At 43.5% G+C, this 20,402-nt stretch overlaps 1 protein-coding gene across 1 annotated transcript in view; it reads left to right on the top strand.

Annotated features, from left to right (window-relative positions):
- The window catches only part of CRB1 (crumbs cell polarity complex component 1), a 136,672-nt gene that overhangs the window by 56,188 nt on the left and 60,082 nt on the right, over window positions 1-20,402 (top strand). The window contains exons 4-5 of the mRNA XM_064147152.1: window positions 2,563-2,702; window positions 3,790-3,972. Of these exons, the coding sequence (XP_064003222.1) occupies window positions 2,563-2,702; window positions 3,790-3,972 (323 nt within the window). The remainder of the gene's footprint in view (window positions 1-2,562; window positions 2,703-3,789; window positions 3,973-20,402) is intronic.

The following is a 20,402-nucleotide window of genomic DNA, read 5'->3' as shown; positions in this document are numbered from 1 at the left end:
TCGGCTATTAATTAATAGCGGTTTCTTACTAAATTAAGCTAAGCCAAATAACTCACTCAGGCTGACTCCTGCGGTCTGTGTTCCTCCTCCAGCAGCTGCAGGTGAATCGTTAAGGGTCGTTAAGGGTCGTTAGGCACACAAAGGTGTCAGTAGGAAAGCAAATTCCTGAAGGTCTCTGCAGTGCAGCCGAGGAGAGTGTGTGAGCTCAGGCAGACACATACGTCCAGGCACGGGCAAAATCCAAAGCGGGAACCCCAAAGGCAGGAAGACCCCCAATATTTATAACCTTCGCTAGACAAAGGGCAGAGTTACCACACCTTAGGCGCGAAAGCGCACGGCCAATGCCAGCCTGGCTCCAGCGCGGGAACTCACGGGGCAGTCCTCCCTCCCTTCACGGGGCAGTCCCCGCCCCCTTCACGGCTGCAGGGCAGGCGAGGGGGGAGGGAAACCAGGCGGCTTTTCCCCTTTCCCCCCGAAGTCCGGGCAGGAGAGGAATTTAGGGGTACAGGACTCCAGGACACAAAAATAGAATTATTTTCTTTTCCCGAAAACCTGCCCCCAAAACTATATACAGAAATTAATTTAGCTTTAATTACCAGATAATTTGACTGGTTTGGAAGTCAGAAGGTGGAAAAGGCTTGAGCTATTAGATGAATAGCATTTCCCACTTAATAATAAAGCTGAGCTGAAATAACTCACAGTTGGGCCGACTTGGTCCAGCGGCCTGTGCTCTCGCTCTCTTCTGATGCCATCGTTAAGAGAGTCTCAGGCAGGCACGAATGCTCAGGCAGGCAAGATCTCTAAGGCGGGAACCCCAAAGGCGGGAAGTCCCCCAATATTTATACCCTTCCTAGACAAAGAACAGAGTTACCACTTCCTAGGCGCGAAGACCACAGCCAATCCCAGCCCAATTCTCAGACGGGCACTGCACGGGCACCTCTTGTGCCAGAAGGGCCCCTTGCTCACCCCTTTCACGCCTGCAGGGCAGGTGGGGGAAAGAGGTCTTTTTGTGACTCTTCCTCTGCCATTCGAACCACAGAGGGAGAGGAATTCAGGGGTATACAGGACTCCAGGACACGTGGCCTTATAACTTACTACCTAGACTTACAGTTATGTACGTTAGGAAGAAGTTCTTCACAGAGAGAGTGATTTCCCATTGGAATGGGCTGCCTAGGGAGGTGGTGGAGGCACCGTCCCTGGGGGTCTTCAAGAAAAGACTGGATGAGGCACTCAGTGCCATGGTCTAGTTGATTGGATAGGGCTGGGTGCTAGGTTGGACTGGATGATCTTGGAGGTCTCTTCCAACCTGGTTGATTCTATGATTCTATGATTCTATTTTATAATAACTAACTCCCTGAAACGAAAAAAACACAAACCAAGAACCCCAGGTATTAGTGATTAGCTGCACATCGTTCATTTGCCTGCTCAGTCATTTACTTCTAAACACGTAATAGTAACATGGCTATCAAAAGGACTGTTATTACTGGAACTATCAAACTAATTGACACTCTTGTTCCAATCTAATGATAAAATACTGTTCTTCATCAAAGAGGAAACATCCCATAGTTGAGGAACAATTACCTGAAGGGAGGTTGTAGCCAGGTGGGGGTTTGTCAAGAGACCCTCAAGACAGTTGGTCAAGAGAATCTCAAGGGAGATGTTGAGGTGCTGGAATGTGTCCAGAGAAGGGCAACAAAGCTGGTGAGAGGCCTGGAACACAAACCCTATAAGGAGAGGCTGAAGGAGATGGGGTTGTTTAGCCCAGAGAAGAGGAGGCTCAGGGGTGACCTCATTGCTGTCTACAACTGCCTGAAGGGAGGCTGTAGCCAGGTGGAGGTTGGTCCCTTCTCCCAGGCAACCAGCAACAGAACAAGGGGACACAGTCTCAAGTTGAGCCAGGGGAGGTCTAGGCTGGATGTTAGGAGGAAGTTGTTGGCAGAGAGAGTGATTTGCATTGGAATGGGCTGCCCAGGGAGGTGGTGGAGTCGCCGGCCCTGGAGGTGTTCAAGCAAAGCCTGGATGAGGCACTTAGTGCCATGGTCTAGTTGACTGGATAGGGCTGGGTGCTAGGTTGGACTGGCTGATCTTGGAGGTCTCTTCCAACCTGGTTGATTCTATGAACAGAATCTGCCCTATATTTTTGCTGGCTAGTGTCTATCAGTCCAAGAGAAAGGGATACTAATAACACTGCCTCTCTCCTTCTCATGGTAAGCCTACCAAAAATTGCATTGGAAATAACAAGCGATTTTCCCAAAAAATGTAATAAATAAATAAATTAAAAAGTCCATAATTAGAAGAATTTATCTGTCAAAACCAATCTATGTTCACAAGTAAGTGGTTTTTTTTTTTTTTTCTCAGACAAAACCAGATATTTCAGGAAAAAGCTCATTGTTGGTTCCAAATGTCTGCAGTTTCTCCTTGAGCACCAGATGGTGATCTCAAGTCTGGACTCAGTCCCGCAAGCTGCTAGCCAAGGCTACTCGAGAAGCCTGCAGAGGGTTGGAAATAGAGCCCAGATCTCTTGATTTCCAGCTAGAGTGAGCACTGCATTCTGTGTTGCAGGTACACGTGCAGCTGTAACGGTACTGGATTTATGGGCCTGCACTGTGAGACCCGAGTTCCCTTATGCTGGTCACAACCATGCTACAATAACGGCACATGTGAGGACAACGCTGACAATTACACGTGCCACTGTTGGGCTGGTAAGCTCCAAGTTCTCCTATGATGAACACTCTGTTTCCTAGTATGGTAGGTGTGTCCTCGTTATTTTGCTGATATAATAAAACATTAAAGCTATGTAACCTTAAAAATATTCAATGGGCTTCACTCATCATGAGTCAGAGCCCGGTGAGCAGCTAAGGATTGACTTCCCTGCACAGCAGAAATGGGCAAACCCAAAAGTCCCAGTATTATGGAGTCAAGGCATGAGCTAGGTCAAAGCTGGGACCCATCTTCCGCTTGATTAAGCCTTCAACCCATGAACCAATGCTGTAGCTCACCCCTTTTTAGTCTTCATTAGCGTGACCTTTTAATCAGTGTAAAATAGATTTTAGGCTGGGAAAGTGGTCGTCTGCATATCATTATTGCAAGTTCTTCTGCCTAGACGTGTAGGGTTAAGTATGCTGGTCTGTGTTGTCTTCTACCAGCAGTGTTGCATGTCCAGCTAAAGGTCCCATGCCCTCAGTGGGGACGTCCTGAGCTCCTGGGAGGTTTTTTAAGTGTTTCATCACACAGACTAAAAGACTCCTCTCTAGAAGGTTTAACATCTGCGTCCTTACCAAGGATGCAGGGGCACAGCATGCTGTGAGGAGGAAGTAAATGCCACAGTCTCATGCTACGTGGTTCTTTGTACATTAGAAATAGAAAACCTGGGCAGAATCTTTAGTATTTTCCAGAAACCAGGGAGCTTTGTGGCACCTCAGACTCCCAATAAAGCTCTTTACAAACATTAAATATTTTATACTCTCTGCCCTCCTCTGTCACAGGGAAGTGGTGCAAAAGAGGAAGAAAACACAACCCGAAAGCATATCTTTGCTGCAATGCAGCAGTGCCGTATCCACTTTCTTAACCCCCCTGAAGTCTGTGCAGCTCAAGCAAGTTCGGTTAGCTAATGCAGAGCAGCCATGGCTACGTCCTGCTGCCAAGCCCAGAGACAGAGCTGCAAGGGAACTTTCGCACTCTTCCAGCGCAGGAGAGTCTGAAGCCAAGTGCCGATTCTCAATAGTAGTTTTAGATCTGGTGTACACCAACAGCACATCAGTTAAGTTGCCTTCTCGTGGCTCTCCGCAGGCTATGCGGGTTTGCACTGCGAGGAGGACATTGAGGAGTGCAGCAGCAGCCCCTGCCTCTCTGGAGGTGACTGTGTGGAGCTCTCCTGGGCCAGCCTCTACGGTAGCGTCCCAGGCCTGCCACCAGCCTTCAGCTACGACAGGGCCGAGGGCTACATCTGCAGCTGTAAAGCAGGCTTTACCGGTAAGATTCCCTCGGTGGCAGCCTAGGAAACGCTGTGCTGCAGTGTCCAGGTGAGACCTGGCTGGAAATGCAGCTTTAAAAGCAGCTCTGTGTTTCAAGGTGCCATGGCGCAAGGGCTCCCTCTGGTGGTCACCATACGTCTCAGCAGTGAGTCGTGCGGGATAAAGGCTCTGCTTGCGCGCGTTGGCAGCACAGCAAGAGAGCAGCAGGCTCCAAGTACGGACCCTGCGGTGGCCCAGGCAGCAGGAGACCGACGTGGACTCTTCCATGACCTCATCTGCAAAGCGCCATCATGCCTAAATCCACCTGCGGGTAGCAGGGGTTTTGTCATCAGTTTGAAATTCACTGTGCACAAGTTTAATGCTGCATGGGTGAAAACAATGAGTAATAAACCAGAGAGTATTTTCATGAAACCACCACGAAACATTCCCAGCCTTTCAGAATTTCTGCCTAGATATTCCTTGTGTAATTCTGCACAGCAGAACCAGGGACAGGAAGAAACAACTTTGAGGACAGGACAACATTTTAGCAGTGCAGTGCCATTCTACAGCTTAAACCTAAATTCAAGTTGTGTGCATAGCTGTGTTGTTAAGGGGGAAAAAAAAAACCAAACTATCAAAGTTACAGATAGCCATAATCCTAAACAGGCATTTGTTAAGAGTTGCATTTGACACAGCCTGGATATATATCACTGCCACAAACAAGTTGAATTTGGATTGTACACTTCTGGATCTACAGTATTTTTCTGTCAACGCCTTTCTCTTGTTCCTGCTGAAGGAGAGAATAATTGGTAGCTGGATTAGTTTCATCAGGCTTCAGTTTCTTATTCCATTCACCTTCTGAGCATCTTATAAACTTTCCTGTGTTTCCCAGTGAGTCTCCAACACAGCAGGCACAAAAGTATATGGAGATCACAACTTTTACTCCGAATTGCCAATGAATTTTTCTTCTAAGTGGCATTGAAGTTTGTTCGTTTTCATTCTGTCCCTTCCTCTTAACTGTCCTTCCCTATCCTGTCACTATGTGTTGCTGTCGGTCTTCTGTTCTGCTAAGAGCAGAACAAGTTTCTGCTAAGGCCTGTGGTATCCCCCAGGCTGTCCTAAGCACCTTTCCTCTTCACATGCCACTTATTTCTCTTTGCTTCCATCCAGCGAGGTCCAACTCTGAAGGTTCTTTTCCTCCCCTGTTGCCATAATTGAAAATCCTATATTCTGTGAGACAATTGAAAATCCTGTATTCTGTGAGACAATTGAAAATCCTGTATTCTGTGAGACAGCCCAGAAAGTGTTTCCTCATTGTCCTTTATTCTCTCATTTCCTTGTCAGTTGCCTTCTTGCTGGATTTTGGGCAGCTTTCTGCTTGTTTTATTCGTGTGGAGGAGTCTTTTACTTCCCAGAGAGTACATGCAGAGTCTAAGTGGTCTGAAAAAGGAAACCCTGAAATTCTGCTGTCTTCATATGCAAATTAAATTACATGTAAAAAAACCCACCTGGATGGTATATGCAACTTTCATTATAAAACAAACAAACAGACTAAAAGCAATTCTTACCAAAAGGTGTACCCAGACAGCTGGAGGCATGAAAGGACACAACCATTCAGAGAGGTAGCTGTAAGAGCTGCGTGTGAGATGTAATATGCTGCAAAAAAAATATTGGCAAAACAAAGTTCATTTTGCTAAGCTTGTCAACTCCTTCCCTGCCTTTGTTGTTTTGGGGTTTTTTTTTGTTGGTTTTTTTTTTTTGGCAGAGTCTAAATTTTAAACTCTTCCTTTTGCTTTTCTCTTTCTTTTTCTATGTGAGATAGAGCATTGTCAAGCAATTGTCTGGTGCCTAGCATCCTTGGCTGCCAAGCTTTGCTCTAAAAGCCCTTAGGTACAATGCTGCCAACCTCCCCAGTGGCCCCAGGAATATTGTGCATTTCTTTCTGGCTTTTCCCCTTCCCTCAGCTCATTTGGAAGTAGAAAGTGCTCAAAATGAGCTTCAGCCTCCTTTTATGTCAGAAGCATTGACACCAGAAGCCTATAGGGTGAAGTGGAAACATTAACTTCTGACGGTGATAAGCGATTTCTCCAACTCTACCCAAATTTGTAGTAGATAAACCACATGTTTTAACAGGAACTAAAGAAAAATCAGGATTAAAGTTGATAGCAGTAATATGATTCAGGTACCAGATGAATCCCTGGTTAGGACCACTCAGTATATGGGCGCTTAGTTAATGCATATGAAATAACAATCAACTGGACAAAAGGTCATATCCTTTCATCTGGGTATCAGTAGCTTTCATTGACAGACAGAGTCCTACATTTCTGTAGCTGTAGGTCAGGAGTTCTTCCAGCCTTACCACCTGAATTGTTGTATGCACTCCAGGTATAAAATCTCAGATTTGTATTGAAACAGGACTTAAAAAAAAAAAAACCTCTTTAATAAATCACAAGCAGTATTGTATTATGCCTCTTTCCCCACTAAAGCTCTCACAGAGTAATATGAAGACCCTGCATTGTCAGGGCCTGACCCAAAAGCCACTGGAGTCAATGGAAAGATAGCATTAAATGGAGAATGGTTGCATCTTTGAACATACTGTACAAGATTGCAAACAAATGACTGTAATTCAACTGGAAAAAGAATGAGAACAACTGAAACTGAGAACAACTGAAAAAAAACATCTACCCTTGAGACTACAGTTTCAGCACAAGGGCAGGAGATAATGGATCCTAAATGCATGCCTGCATCAAGGTAAAATATTTCCACACCCAGCTGAGAGGAAGCCATAAATATTACCTGGCACTATCTCATTATAGCTAGGTGATTGAAAAATAGTCGTCCTACTAAGAGCCTCGTAAGAAACACATCTGCAAACAAAATTATTTACAGTTTGATTCTTAAAAATAAAAGTCTGGATGCTTTCATCACAGGTAGAAACTCTTTGAGGCCACAGGCTCTGTCCCTTTGCCCAGATCCAAAGCAGAAAATTCCTGCAAAGAGTTCTGCAAAGAGTTAAATGTCTCCAGCTCCCTGTTAAATCAAAGAGTTTGGGGATACTCAGATTTCAAGAGGTTTCGGTACTCGTGCAGTAGCAAGCCCTTGATTGTTTATATTAAGTTACTCTGCTGGCCCCCTAGCACAAGAGTACTTTTAATAGATTGGGCTTTCACTGAAAGGGCTTGTGATTTGTTACTGCTAGCTAAAGGCAATAGTTACCCTACAACTGTGTCCTTTCATACCGTGGGTGTATTGTATTGCTCTAACACTGCTTTCAAAAAAAAAGGCTGTTATTTGAAAGGTTAAAATTTCACTTTGCTCATGAAAACATGTGGGAAAGGAAGAAGGCCAAGCTGTGGACTTGGTAGTGACTCATTTCACCAGGTTGTAATAAACTTAACACCATGTCAAAATTAAAGAGCTTCTGAACTCACAAGGTCTATCAAGTGGCGCAGTCCAGTATTGAACTGAGCCTGAGGAGCAGTGAGTGTGCTGAACAGACAGGTCCTGCCCGCCAAGCTGTGCTGCCCATGGTCTCCAGTTCTGCTAGTGGAGATGAAGCCCTTCCATTTTGCCTCATCAGAATGAGTGTAAGAGTAGCAGTGCCCACTAAGCCGTTTATAGGCAGGGTCCCTGCCGCCTGGCTGACATGCTGACAAGAGCTGGCTGCTGAGGACCTTACCACTTCTGATGTCTTGTTATCTGCTTTGTGCCAGCTGTGCCACCAGCACTGCTCCTTGCTTTGGCATCATAAATTCCTAAGTGTTTCTTGGCCTTTTCATTTATTTGTCTTCTGTTTTTCCCTTTTAAATTCCCTTGGCCCTTTTCCCAGTCTGTTGGACTGCTGCAAGAGAAAATTATATGATCAGACTGGTGTCGTATGTGTATTGAATTCCTCACATATGCATGGGGGAAAGAAACTGTCTCCTGGAGCCAGAAGATGAGGCAGATAAATGACCAGTATGGGAGGGTATTGAACACTCAACTAACTAAAGAAAACCTCAACTCAGATACTGACCTGTGAGCATCATGGGAACAGTGCTTAAAGACTGCAGCATTCAGACTCTCATTCTGCACTTAGGCAAGGGTGAAAGAAACACAGAAGCACACAGGCCACAGGAGTCCTGGTTCTCTGTGCTTCTTTAGATGCAGACCACTCAGCAGACAACAGTTTAGACTATGTTTCAGCCAGCTGCACTGCTCTCCCCCAGCCTGTGACAGTATTACATAGACATAAATAATATTTATGAATAATAGATAAGACAGCAGGCACATTATCACTAACTTGGGAATCTTTAACTACATACATCTATTTTTGGTTTCTATATATTGTAAATTGCCTTCTTCACTATTAGCACAATGATCATGGAGCTGCCATGTTTCTTAGATATCTAAAGTGATGTGAGTCTTACAAAAATGAAGAGCAGAGTTCTCGTGTCTTGTCCCCAGACTCCATTTTTTCCCCTTTGTTTCCTCTTCTGTTCTTCAGCTGTTCACATGAAGGTCCTCAATCATTCCTCCGTTGCTCCGGTTCATTAATTTTATTCCATAGCAAGTCACCAGAGTTTAAAAGATTCTTTTCTCTTGATCCTGATGCCTTAGAATAAAAGACTGTTCAAGGAAAGAATGAGAGTGAAAAAGAAGAGACATGGAGAAAAGACAATTTTAAAAGTAAGGTTCTGAGGGCACTACTCATCTTTTCAGTGGGACTCAGGCTTCTCCCACAGGCAAGGCAGGCACTCAGGTTCCAAATCAAGAATTAAGTCTGGAGGTACTGTTCAGTAATTATTATTCCCATACAAGCAAAGGTTCAGGAAGGAAAATGCTGCTACTATCAAGTACCCGTTGAAGGTTAGCTAGTTTAAGGAGAAATTCCACTCATGCAGCAACACATGAAAAAGTATCATTATATTCTGAGCATGGGAAAGAAGTTACTGCCCTCTCAGAGATATTTCTACAGTGCTACCCTATCTCTGATCCAGACTGTGATCTCCATGTATCCCTCTGTTCAAAAGCACAGAGGGGAAGGAGGAGGAAGACCTTCTCTCACTGCTCCCAGCCCATCTCTAGCAGCTCCAGCATTACAAGACCAGTGTAGAAAAGGACTAGCCTGGATTGAGGCCCCAGTAGGCATTTGCTGCCTATAAAACCCCTACACACACCCCCTCACCCCACCACAAAAAAAACTAAAAAGCAAAAAAACAATTAATGCCTCTTCCATATCTACTAAAGTCTCTGACCTTGATTAGGGTTTTTTATGAATCAATCAGTTAATACTATCTAAAATTTCTGCAATCCTTAGCATCCTGGTAAGGAGACATTCACATTTCCATTAGAGCCATTAGTTCCTTCTCAGTTTTCTCCTCCTCCTCTACTTATTACTTACCCTCCTTTTTTTGTGCTATACCTATGTATGCATTTTAATGAGAAATAGGTTTTGCATGAGAAATACCTCTCCTTTTCTTGTTGCAAGTTACATTGGAAACACAAAGAGATCACAGCCATCGCTTCTGCACTATTCAGCACCAAAAGAATGCACAAATACGAAGATGTTTTGGGTTGGGGCATTTTTGAGTTATACAAAGTTAAAACACTATAAACACTATCAAGCTTCCACCAATATTATTTTCAGAGCATGTATAGAGTTTTATGCTTTAAAATGTGACAGCTGATCCATCATTACTATGATCTATTTTCTCTAGTTACACTGATATGTTAAGTTGTATAATGTAGTCCGACATGATTGACAGAGCCTTCAAGCAGTGGATATTTTGAATCTGGCACATCTCTCGATGTTAAATAGTGTTGCACAAAACCACTTTTTAGCATGAAAAGCTTTCTTTTTTTTTTTTTCCCTTGAAGGGAAGGAGGACAGGATGAAAAGCTTTTAATCCATAAGTTCCCAAATCCTGCAACACACAGACAGATAATGTCCTTAGATTTAAGGAACCTGTAAGTCCAGTACTTGGCAGGAAGTGCAAGTAATTGGCAGTAAGAATAACACTTGTCAAACACCTATTATTTTCCTGACACTCATTCCTGGTGGGTCATTCCTGATTGACAACTTGTTAAAATTAGTGCAAATACTCAGTAAGAATTTTCCTTCTCGGACCTTGTTCAGGCTCTGCCTACTTAGCTTTTGATTTCTTTCTTAATTCTGTGAATAAACCTTCCATCGCCTTTTTAATTGGCACACCTCAGATATTTACAGTCTTCAACCTCTTGGCTGAGCTTATGGACCCACACAGTTTCATCTTCCCCTATACAAAACATCTCTGGCCTTTCCATTTCTTGCTTGCTTTGCCCCAGCCCAACATGCTGTGCAGCCTGAAGCCGAATGTATGGTTTGTTTTGCCCTGCTCTTCCTGTTGCAAACTCAGTAATCTTCATTACCCTACATAAACTGAAAGTGCTGTGTATCTTCTGATACACATCCTAATGCTAGTTCTGTGTGTCTGAAACACCCTGGCATTACAAATAATCCTCTATGGTTCCTAAAGGGAGGCATTTCTTCTGTATACACATGTATTCAATGGGAAGGATATCCCCTAAAGAATGCAGAGTGTGGTCCAGGTGATCACAGGATCAACCAGGTTGGTAGAGACCTTAGAGATCGAGTCCAACCTATCATCTAACACTTTCTAATTAACTAAGCCATAATATTAAGTGCCTCATCCAGTCTCCTTTTAACCACCTCCAGGGACAATGACTCTACCACCTCCCTGGGCAGCCCATTCCAATGCCAATCACTCTTGCTGTGAAGAACTTCTTCCTAACGTCCGGTCTAAACCTGGTGCAATCTGAGACTGTGTCCTCTTGTTCTGTCACTGGTTACCTGGGAGAAGAGACCAACCCCCCACCTGGCTACAGCTTCCTTTCAGGTAGTTGTAGAGAGCATAAGGTCTCCCCTGAGCCTCCTCTTCTCCAGGCTAAACAACCCCAGCTCCAGATAATCGTGCAGAAACCATGGTGAAATCAGAGGTATTGCACATAGTAATCTGACAGCAGAACTTTGCTCCTCTTCTTAATGAATTGATTGTCCATCTCAGGAGCTACTTTCCAACCTCTGCTTTTCAGCATTGCGTTGTGTAAACCTGCATTGTTCCAGTTGAATTACAGTCAAATTGCAAAGGTGAACAGGTGCACAATTTTTCCCCAAGCAGAGATGAACTTTCTCTAAATCTTCACATCTTACAGTTTTCACTAATATGGAGCAGGTGCTTAACAAGTAGACAGTAAAGAGAAGACCTGCGCTAATGGATTTGATTTCCTCAATACATTCTAATTTATGGAATACTTAAGGTCAAATGTCAAGTGATAAACAAAATGACTTAATTTAGTAGTTTGATGTTTTGCTTAACAGGTAATTTTGAAAACAGCCTTAGTAACCTCACCCTTCAGAACTCCATTAAAACCCTGTTTATTGGTAATACAGTAAATTATACAACCAAATGTTTAAGAGGCATTACTTTACTTTTCTCCCCATAATGGAGGAACTCAGCAGTGACACTGAAGAAGGTGCAGGTGTTCAGACAGAACAGCACATAGGCAAGTAGTTCTGAACCATATGCATGCATGTAGAGATGTATGTGCACACACACACACTTATGTGCTTGTACACATACACACATATATATGTGAACACATATAATAGCTACTTCAGAGTACTTTATTGCTCTGTATGTAGAGATGTCTGTACACACACATAGAATCATAGAATCAACCAGGTTGGAAGAGACCTCCAAGATCATCCAGTCCAACCTATCACCCTGCCCTATCCAATCAACTAGACCATGGCACTAAGTGCCTCATCCAGTCTTTTCTTGAAGACCCCCAGGGACGGTGCCTCCACCACCTCCCTGGGCAGCCCATTCCAATGGGAAATCACTCTCTCTGTGAAGAACTTCTTCCTAATATCCAGCCTATACCTACCCTGGCACAACTTGAGACTGTGTCCCCTTGTTCTATTGCTGGTTGTCTGTGAGAAGAGACCACCCCCCACCTGGCTACAATGCCCTTTCAGGTAGTTGTAGACAGTAATAAGATCACCCCTGAGCCTCCTCTTCTCCAGGCTAAATAGCTACTTTAGAGTACTTTATTGCTCTGTATGTAGAGCTGTGTGCACACACACACATGTGCTTGTACACACATATATATATGAAACATAATAGCTGCTTCAGAGTATTTTATTGCTCTGTACATAGAGATGTGTGCACACACACATGTGCTTGTTTTCACACATGTATGTGAAACGTAATAGCTGCTTCAGAGTGCTTTGTTGCTCTGTAGGTAGAGATGTGTGTACACACACGTGTGTGTACATGTATGACATGTATAATGTATGTACATGTGTGACACGTATAATAGCTGCTTCAGAGTGCTATTGTTGCCAATAGAAAACTTTCTTTAATCACTAATTAAAAAGGTTCACAACTTCCACCTTTTCTGTTTACATGTATGCAGTTTTCTGTCTGGAGCATTTTGTGGTAGGAATGAAAGATTTGTCTTCATTCCTTCCTGCAAGATTTGCCGCATGCCATGCATATGCTTGTTAATATGCAGAGTTCATGCTGATCTTCATTACTAATTAATTATTTTAATTGCACAGCTTCTGACAGTGAGAACTGTGTGATGCTTGCATGCCAAACCTGCACGTATTTGCTATGAAAGCAATATTGGCCTATATTCAGACAAAAAGTCAAGATGCTGAGTAAACTTGTTTAAGATTAAAGTATGCAGACTGCTGTTACCTTGCTATGGCATCAAATACAAGTGTTAGAATGGCATTCACCACTCTCACAGAGGTTATTCTTTTTAAGTAGTCTAGCTACTGCGTTTTTGCACTCACAGATATTTTTCATGCCTTTGAAATACCAGTTCTCACATATAAACATCCCCAAATAACCCATGGGAGTGGGACAGCATTCTTCTTCACCCTTGGTAAAGAACTTTCTTTGGTAAACTGCTATTTTTGTTAAACACACACACACACACACACACCCCCTCCACCCCCCAGAAAAGACCAAAAATCCAACAGCCAACCAACAAACAAACCCAAACCCTAAAGGATAAGCTGCCCCAGTACGTGAAAACACGCAATCTGAACTAGCATAATTCTTCTTTTGGTACCACCAAAGCTCTGAGACATACCAGAGCTGAAGTGCTCTGCACTCCTTCTGTACCTAGTAGCCAGTAGAGGGAGCATGAAACACTATCTGCGTGTAGCATCTGTAACGCATTAACCAAACCTAGTTATAGCTGATAGTTTAATGCAGTCACTACACCGTGATCTGAAAGATGTAATTTCGTAGAATCACAGAATGTCAGGTGCTGGAAGTGACCTCGAAAGGTCATCCAGTCCAACTCCCCTGCCAGAACAAGATCACCTAGGCTAGATCACACAGGAATACATCCAGGCAAGTCTTGAATATCTCCAGAGGGAGAGCGAGCAAGCCCACAACCCTCCCTGGGCAGGCTGTCCCAGTGTTCTGTCACCCTCACAGTGACAAAACTCTTTGTCGTGTTTCCATGTAACTTCCTATGCTTCAGCTTCCACCCATTGCCCTTTGTCCTGTCGCTGGGCATCGCCAAGAAGAGCCTGGCTCTTTGCACTTACCCTTTACGTATAAACATTAATGAAGTCAGTCCTCAGTCTCCTCCAAGCTAAAGAGACTTTGTGATTAAGACTCTTTGCTAATTCAAGTTCTTAACATAGATTTTTGGCTTTTGCATCACACAGGTTGATTAGCAGAATCTTGCACATGGACTTCAGGGATATTGGTCTTTGGCCAGTCATGCAGAGTTCACTCAGGGCTGTAAGAGCTCTGTAAGGAAAAAAAAAACAAACACTATGCTTTTAAGTGTAGAAGAGTAATTTGATGACACAGATCAGGGCTATTCCTAGTTAAAATCCATTAGCACCTTGCAGGCTTATTTTTTTTACAGAAAAATAGCATAGTTGTACATTTAAGTATTAAATTTAAGTATATTTAAGTATTAATGTAAGTATTAAATTTTATTGATTATTCCATTGGTCCTGCTGATGGAGATACTGAGGAGGAAGAGGAATTTTTGTCCTGCTAAAGGCTAAACACCCACAAGAAATTTTGCATCCTCTCTTGACAAAAAACAACAACCCCCCCCCCCCAAACCCAAACAAACAGAAAGCCACCAGACATTTGATTCAAGCATTGTGCAAACCATTCATGTTTTCCTCTTGATCCTTAAAGTACCAGCAAAAGACTATTTCATACCCTTACATAAGGTTCCCATCATGCTAGTGGCACAAATGACATCAGTTTTTAAAGCATAAAAGGCACCTCATCTAGGCTCAGAAATGTCAGTAGTAATTACAAACTTTGTTTTCAAGTATAATCAATTCTTTATTTATGGTGTGAAATGTTTTTTGCCCTTTTGAACTTTCACTATTCTAAGGCAAGCAATATTGTTGGCATGTTCCTTTAAAAATAATTGCTTCTGGACTGAGAAATTGAATGTCAAGTTCCAACTTGATGTAAATGAAATAGGTTACATTAATAGTCTGGCCCGTAGTAGAAGTGAGTGTTTTGATTCTGGGTCTAACTTCAGGACATGACCTCTTGATCACACAGGTCAGCACAGCTGGGAAATATTGAAGAGGTACCCTAGTTTGACATGGGGAAGAAAGTGTCTTGTACTGATGTATCACAAAGTGTCTGATCCATTAAACAGAAGCAATGTCAGACTCCACAGAGAATAAAGCTTAGTTGTCATAGGTCATTATGCTCTTCATAAAAAACAAATAAGGGTTGGAAGGAAAATCACAATGATAGAAATCCTCAGGGCTGTCACGTACACATAATCTTCTAAACCTCCCTGAATTAACACTACCAAGCCTACATATAGCAGTAGAAAAATCCAAATATTCATAACTTTTACAGTCCATCTTGGATTTCCCACCTGTACCAGTTACAAAGGATTATTTAACAACACACAGCATTTTCAGTTTAAAAGCAGAACATGAATACAGCCAAGCCTTATCCTCAGTAGGTCTTAAGAACTGTGTACATGAGAGCAATCGTGTCCACAAGACCATGCAATACTTAGTTCTTTAAGGGAAAGGAACATGTGAATGAGGGAGAAGATTAAATATGCCTTTTTCTTTGAAAGACCATCTCCTGCTTTTAAAATTCACTTTCATTTCAACTCCTGATCAACCTCAGCCTCTCCTCATGACAGATTTTCCAATCCTTTAATCATCTTCATGGCCCTTGGCTGGACCTTCTCCAGCACATCCAATTCCATCCTGCAGCTGGGGAGTCCAGACCTGGACTTAATATGGTCTCCTGAGAGCTGAGCAGTGGTGAAGACTCACCTTGCTTGACCCGCTGGCAATATGCTTCCTAATACCGCCCAGGAGGCTGTTGGTCCTCTTTGCTGCAGTGACATGCTGCTGGCTCATGTCCAGCTTGTTCACAGGCATGGCAGAGCTGCTTTCTGGCAAGCTCTCCCCCAGCAGGTGTTGGTGGATTGGGTTATTTGTCCCCAGGTGCAGGACTTTGCATACCCCTTTGCAGGACTTCTTAAGATTCCTGCAGATTGCCTATTTTTACACTGCTGAGATCCCTCGGAACAGCAATGCAACTCTCTGGTGTTTAAAGATCTCTTCCCAGTTTTGTATACTCATGTGCATACACATACAATATTCCAGTTTCAATTGATAGTAAGTTAAAACTTCACTTTAACACTTTCATTGGATTGGGCTCAGAGGTTTTATAGTCTGCTGGCAATTAACTACCAATGATGAGTCTTAGCTCTAAGGCCTTTTCAAGGATGTTTGGGTGATGAGTCATAAAAATAAGCTGGCAAAGTGACCACCACAATTAATTGTCTATGATGTACTACATAACAGTTCTTACATGAATTGTTCTCTGATAATTATTCAGTGTTTGCCAGTATGAGGAATAAAGCCCAGCATTTATATGTCTGCACATTGGCTCTATTTGCTTCTCTTTGGCTACATATTTGAATTCACTTGGCAAAGGGCTTGCTGCTGATGATTGTGTAGGGACAATCAAATGAAGGAGAGCATCCTTTTCCCCAGCTGACAATCAACTTTGCTCTTCCTGCAAGCAGTCTCAGAGAAAATAAAGCAAACCTAATACAGAGAGGTAACTTATGCTGACAATTAGCCACTAGAAATAGGCTGCAACCCTTAATGCCCCGCTGTGCTAACAATGTGACACTGGTGCAGTGAGTCATAATGATCAATACAATTATGGCTGTAGTCAGTGTCCTACAGGCACTACTTTTTCTTGACAAAGAGGGTTCAGAATCTGCTATTGGGTCTATCTGGGAGGCCAGAAGCTCATGATAAATCACTACCTGTAGTAACAAACAAAGAAAACTACGAATGTCTGAACAGTTATAGAAGTTTACCAGAGCACATAAAGAGACTTGAAAAGTAGCTGTGGTCTAGCTAAAACACATACCCACAGTATGAGACCCAGGTTATTCCCCAGTAAGACAACCAGCAGATCCACCTGGAACACAAACCCTATGAGGAGAGGCTGAGAGAGCTGGGGGTGATTAGCCTGGAGAAGAGGAGGCTCAGGGGTGACCTCATTGCTGTATACAACTACCTGAAGGGAGGCTGTAGCCAGGTAGGGGTTGGTCTCTTCTGCCAGGCAACCAGCAACAGAACAAGAGGACACAGTCTCAAGTTGTGCCGGGGGAAATATAGGCTGGATGTTAGGAGGAAGTTGTTGGCAGAGAGAGTGATTGGCATTGGAATGGGCTGCCCAGGGAGATGGTGGAGTCACCGTCCCTGGAGGTGTTCACAAAAAGCCTGGCTGAGGCACTTAGTGCCATGGTCTAGTTGACTGGACAGGGCTGGGTGCTAGGTTGGACTGGATGATCTTGGAGGTCTCTCCCAATCTGGTTGATTCTATGATTCTATGAAATATACTGTAGCAACAGAGAAATGTAATTATACAATGCATAAGAACAGATCGTATTAATGCTATTTATGCAGCTCTGCTCTGCACAGCCCAAAATACACCCAGCATAAACATGCTATGCATGTTCACACATTCACATTATGTATTTTTCTATTCCTAGGTCTCTATTTTGGTTAAGCTCTATATGCCCTATTAAATCTATGATTTTCTAGCCTGCTGGCTTTTTCAGTTTGTTTCAATGCAGACTGACAATAAAGCTGTGTAAACACAGTTGCTTTGGTGTGTTGTGGAGATTCACACTGGTTTTAACAAAATCAGAAGATCCTGCAAATTACTGAATTTTATTGAAGCTGTATTTGCAGTGCAGAAACTGTTTCACACTAGACAGCACAGTGGCTGTGCTTGCCTACCTCCATTAAAACAAAGAGGATGCAGTCCAAGAAGAAAGGGACCTGGGGGTACTAGTGGATAGTAGCTGAACATGAGGCAGCAGTGTGCCCAGGTGGTCAAGAAAGCAAATGGCATCCTGGGCTGGATCAGGAACAGTTTGGCCAGTAAGGCAAGGGAGGTTATTCTTCCCCTGTACTCAGCACTGGTCAGGCCACACCTTGAGTGCTGTGTCCAGTTCTGGGCTCCTCAATTCAAGGGAGATGTTGAGGTGCTGGAATGTGTCCAGAGAAGAGCAACGAAACTGGTGAGAGGCCTGGAGCACAGCCCTATGAGGAGAGGCTGAGGGAGCTGGGGGTGTTTAGCCTGGAGAATTGGAGGCTCAGGGGGGACCTCATTGCTGTCTACAGCTACCTGAAGGGAGACTGCAACCAGGTGGGAGTTGGTCTCTTCTCCCAGGCAACCAGGAGAAGAACAAGGTGACACAGCCTCAAGTTGTGCCAGGGGAGGTCTAGGCTTGATGTTAGGAGGTAGTTCCTGCCAGAGAGAGTGATTGGCATTGGAATGGGCTGCCCGGGGAGGTGGTGGAGTTGCCATCCTTGGAGGTGTTCAAGAAAGAGTGTATGAGGCACTTAGTGCCATGGTCTAGTTGATTGGACAGGGCTGGGTGCTAGGTTGGACTGGATGATCTTGGAGGTGTCTTCCAACCTGGCTGATTCTGGGATATGATTCAGTCAACACAAGACAAGTCCCTTTTAGAATAAACTAGACATAGCATACATTTCCCATGGGAGGTGTTCACCAAGAGGAAGCACTCTTTTCAAGTCCTTAAGTGTTTGTAGGACTGAAAATTAATTTGTTTTCTGAATTCAGAGTGAATCATATGCTCCAAACACATATTCAAGTCAATGAAACATGAACTTGTATGATCTAATTAAACAACTTAAAGGTACTGGTTGTTTTAAGATCCTTCTGGATATACTTCAGTTCAAAAGCACACACACTGTATGTAATCATAGAATCAACCAGGTTGGAAGAGACCTCCAAGATCATCCAGTCCAACCTAGCACCCAGCCCTGTCCAGTCAACTAGGCCATGGCACTAAGTGCCTCATCCAATCTTTTCTTGAACACCTCCAGGGACAGTGACTGCACCACCTTCCTGGGCAGCCCAATCCAATGCCAATCACTCTCTCTGTCAAGAAATTCCTCCTAACATGCAGCCTATACCTTCCCCAGCACAACTGGAGTTGTACAAGCTCATAAGGACAAGCTCATAAATCTACCAAAAATGCAAATCTGATCATTAATGCCTTGGATTAGAGAGTCTTGCCACAGTTTTCTAGGAGGTCAACCAAATACCTGAATTATCTATACAGTTTTAAAGAATGCAGAAAAAAACATACTGGAAGTAGAACATCAATTATCTTTCTTAAGCTTCCAAATGTCTGGTGCACAAACAGGTACAAACAAATCAAATTCTTCAGAACTCATTATTCCAGTTTCTTCTCTGGATGAAGCACTGACTCTTTGAGTGGAGAACTGGAACAGATGGAAGCCTTTGAAGCTTTTCCATGATTGTATTTTAATTTCCTAAGTGTTGTGAATTGACTTCTCTGCTCCAGTGCAAGTGACTGTCTTTACTTCATTACAAAAATATCTATGACTGGTTTATTCTATTTTTTAAATTTCATGCTTTTGTCTTTGCCTTTGCTCTTGTGGTCTCCTTTCTCCAGTCTAAATTTTAGCTCAGACTGCTGTGTGGACCTTATCTCTGGAGAACAGTGTCTCTAAGCATCCCTCACATTTCCTACACAGGTTAGTGGTCATATACATCCATAGTTGCTCCTGTTACTACTCATAAATGCCTGATAGGAATGCTGTCTCAAATGCCAACACAAATATCTCTGGGGCTACCACTGATTCCTGTGTTTCCATTTCCTTTTTCCTATTCAGATTATTCTCAATTTTTTTGTCTGGTTAATCTTCAAAATCTTATCTGTTTATCTTTTGTCTTAACTGTGTCCTTCCTAAGTCACCTTCATCCACTTTAGACCTATCACACCTTGTAATGTTCACAGTATCACCAAGGTTGGGAGACCTCACAGATCATCAAGTCCAACCCTTTACCACAGAGCTCAAGGCCAGACCATGGCACCAAGTGCCACATCCAACCTTGCCTTGAAGTGCCCCAGGGACAGCGACTCCACCACATCCCTGGGCAGCCCATTCCAGTGTCCAATGACTCTCTCAGTGAAGAACTTTCTCCTCACCTCAAGCCTAAATTTCCCCTGGCACAGCCTGAGGCTGTGTCCTCTCGTTCTGGTGCTGGCCACCTGAGAGAAAAGAGCAACCTCCTCCTGGCCACAACCACCCCTCAGGTAGTTGTAGGCAGCAATAAGGTCTCCCCTGAGCCTCCTCTTCTCCAGGCTAACCAATCCCAGCTCCCTCAGCCTCTCCTCATAGGGCTGTGCTCAAGGCCTCTCCCCAGCCTCATCGCCCTTCTCTGGTCTCCCTCCTCTCATTGACCCTTCCCAGCTCATCCCAGTGAGGTGGCATTTGTGCAACCAGAAAAAACACTCAGGAAAGACACTGCCTGGGAAAAGTGGGCTGCCACCATTTGATTTTCTTTCTTACCACCATCAGTCAAATGCAACAGCAGCTGCCTCTTTTACCTATATATAAAGCTGACTCTAGAAGTAGGGAAATTAAAGGAAAATGAGTGCCATGCACAGATGTATTTCTTCACCAAGTTTTTCTTTACTCCAGGTTCAGACTCTAACCTTACAATTGGATCCACATGGCTGGCTGTGTTAATCAAAATATGGGATGAAGGTGTAGGCTACAAGCCACAGTTTTGCCATCTTGCCCTTCTAGGACATGGCCCCTTGCCATTCACGGGCTATGTGCGTCTGACCTCTGCCTGTGCCACTCTCACAACGTTGCCTAAGGAGTGCTTGTGGCTGATCTACCTGGCAGCCAAACTCAATGCTTAACTCAGTCTGCTGTTTCCAATATGTATAAAATAAAGTAAACACAGCAGCCTGCACTAAACAACTAATCACCTACAGCATGTATGTAATGTCTATTTTTTTTTTTCAAATGAAAACTATTTTAGGTGTGACAAA

This window comes from Pogoniulus pusillus, chromosome 8 (genome assembly GCF_015220805.1).
Source record: "Pogoniulus pusillus isolate bPogPus1 chromosome 8, bPogPus1.pri, whole genome shotgun sequence".
Classification (NCBI taxonomy): Eukaryota; Metazoa; Chordata; class Aves; order Piciformes; family Lybiidae; genus Pogoniulus; species Pogoniulus pusillus.
Note: the sequence above shows the minus strand (reverse complement) of the source record. Positions and strands in the feature narration are given on the sequence as shown.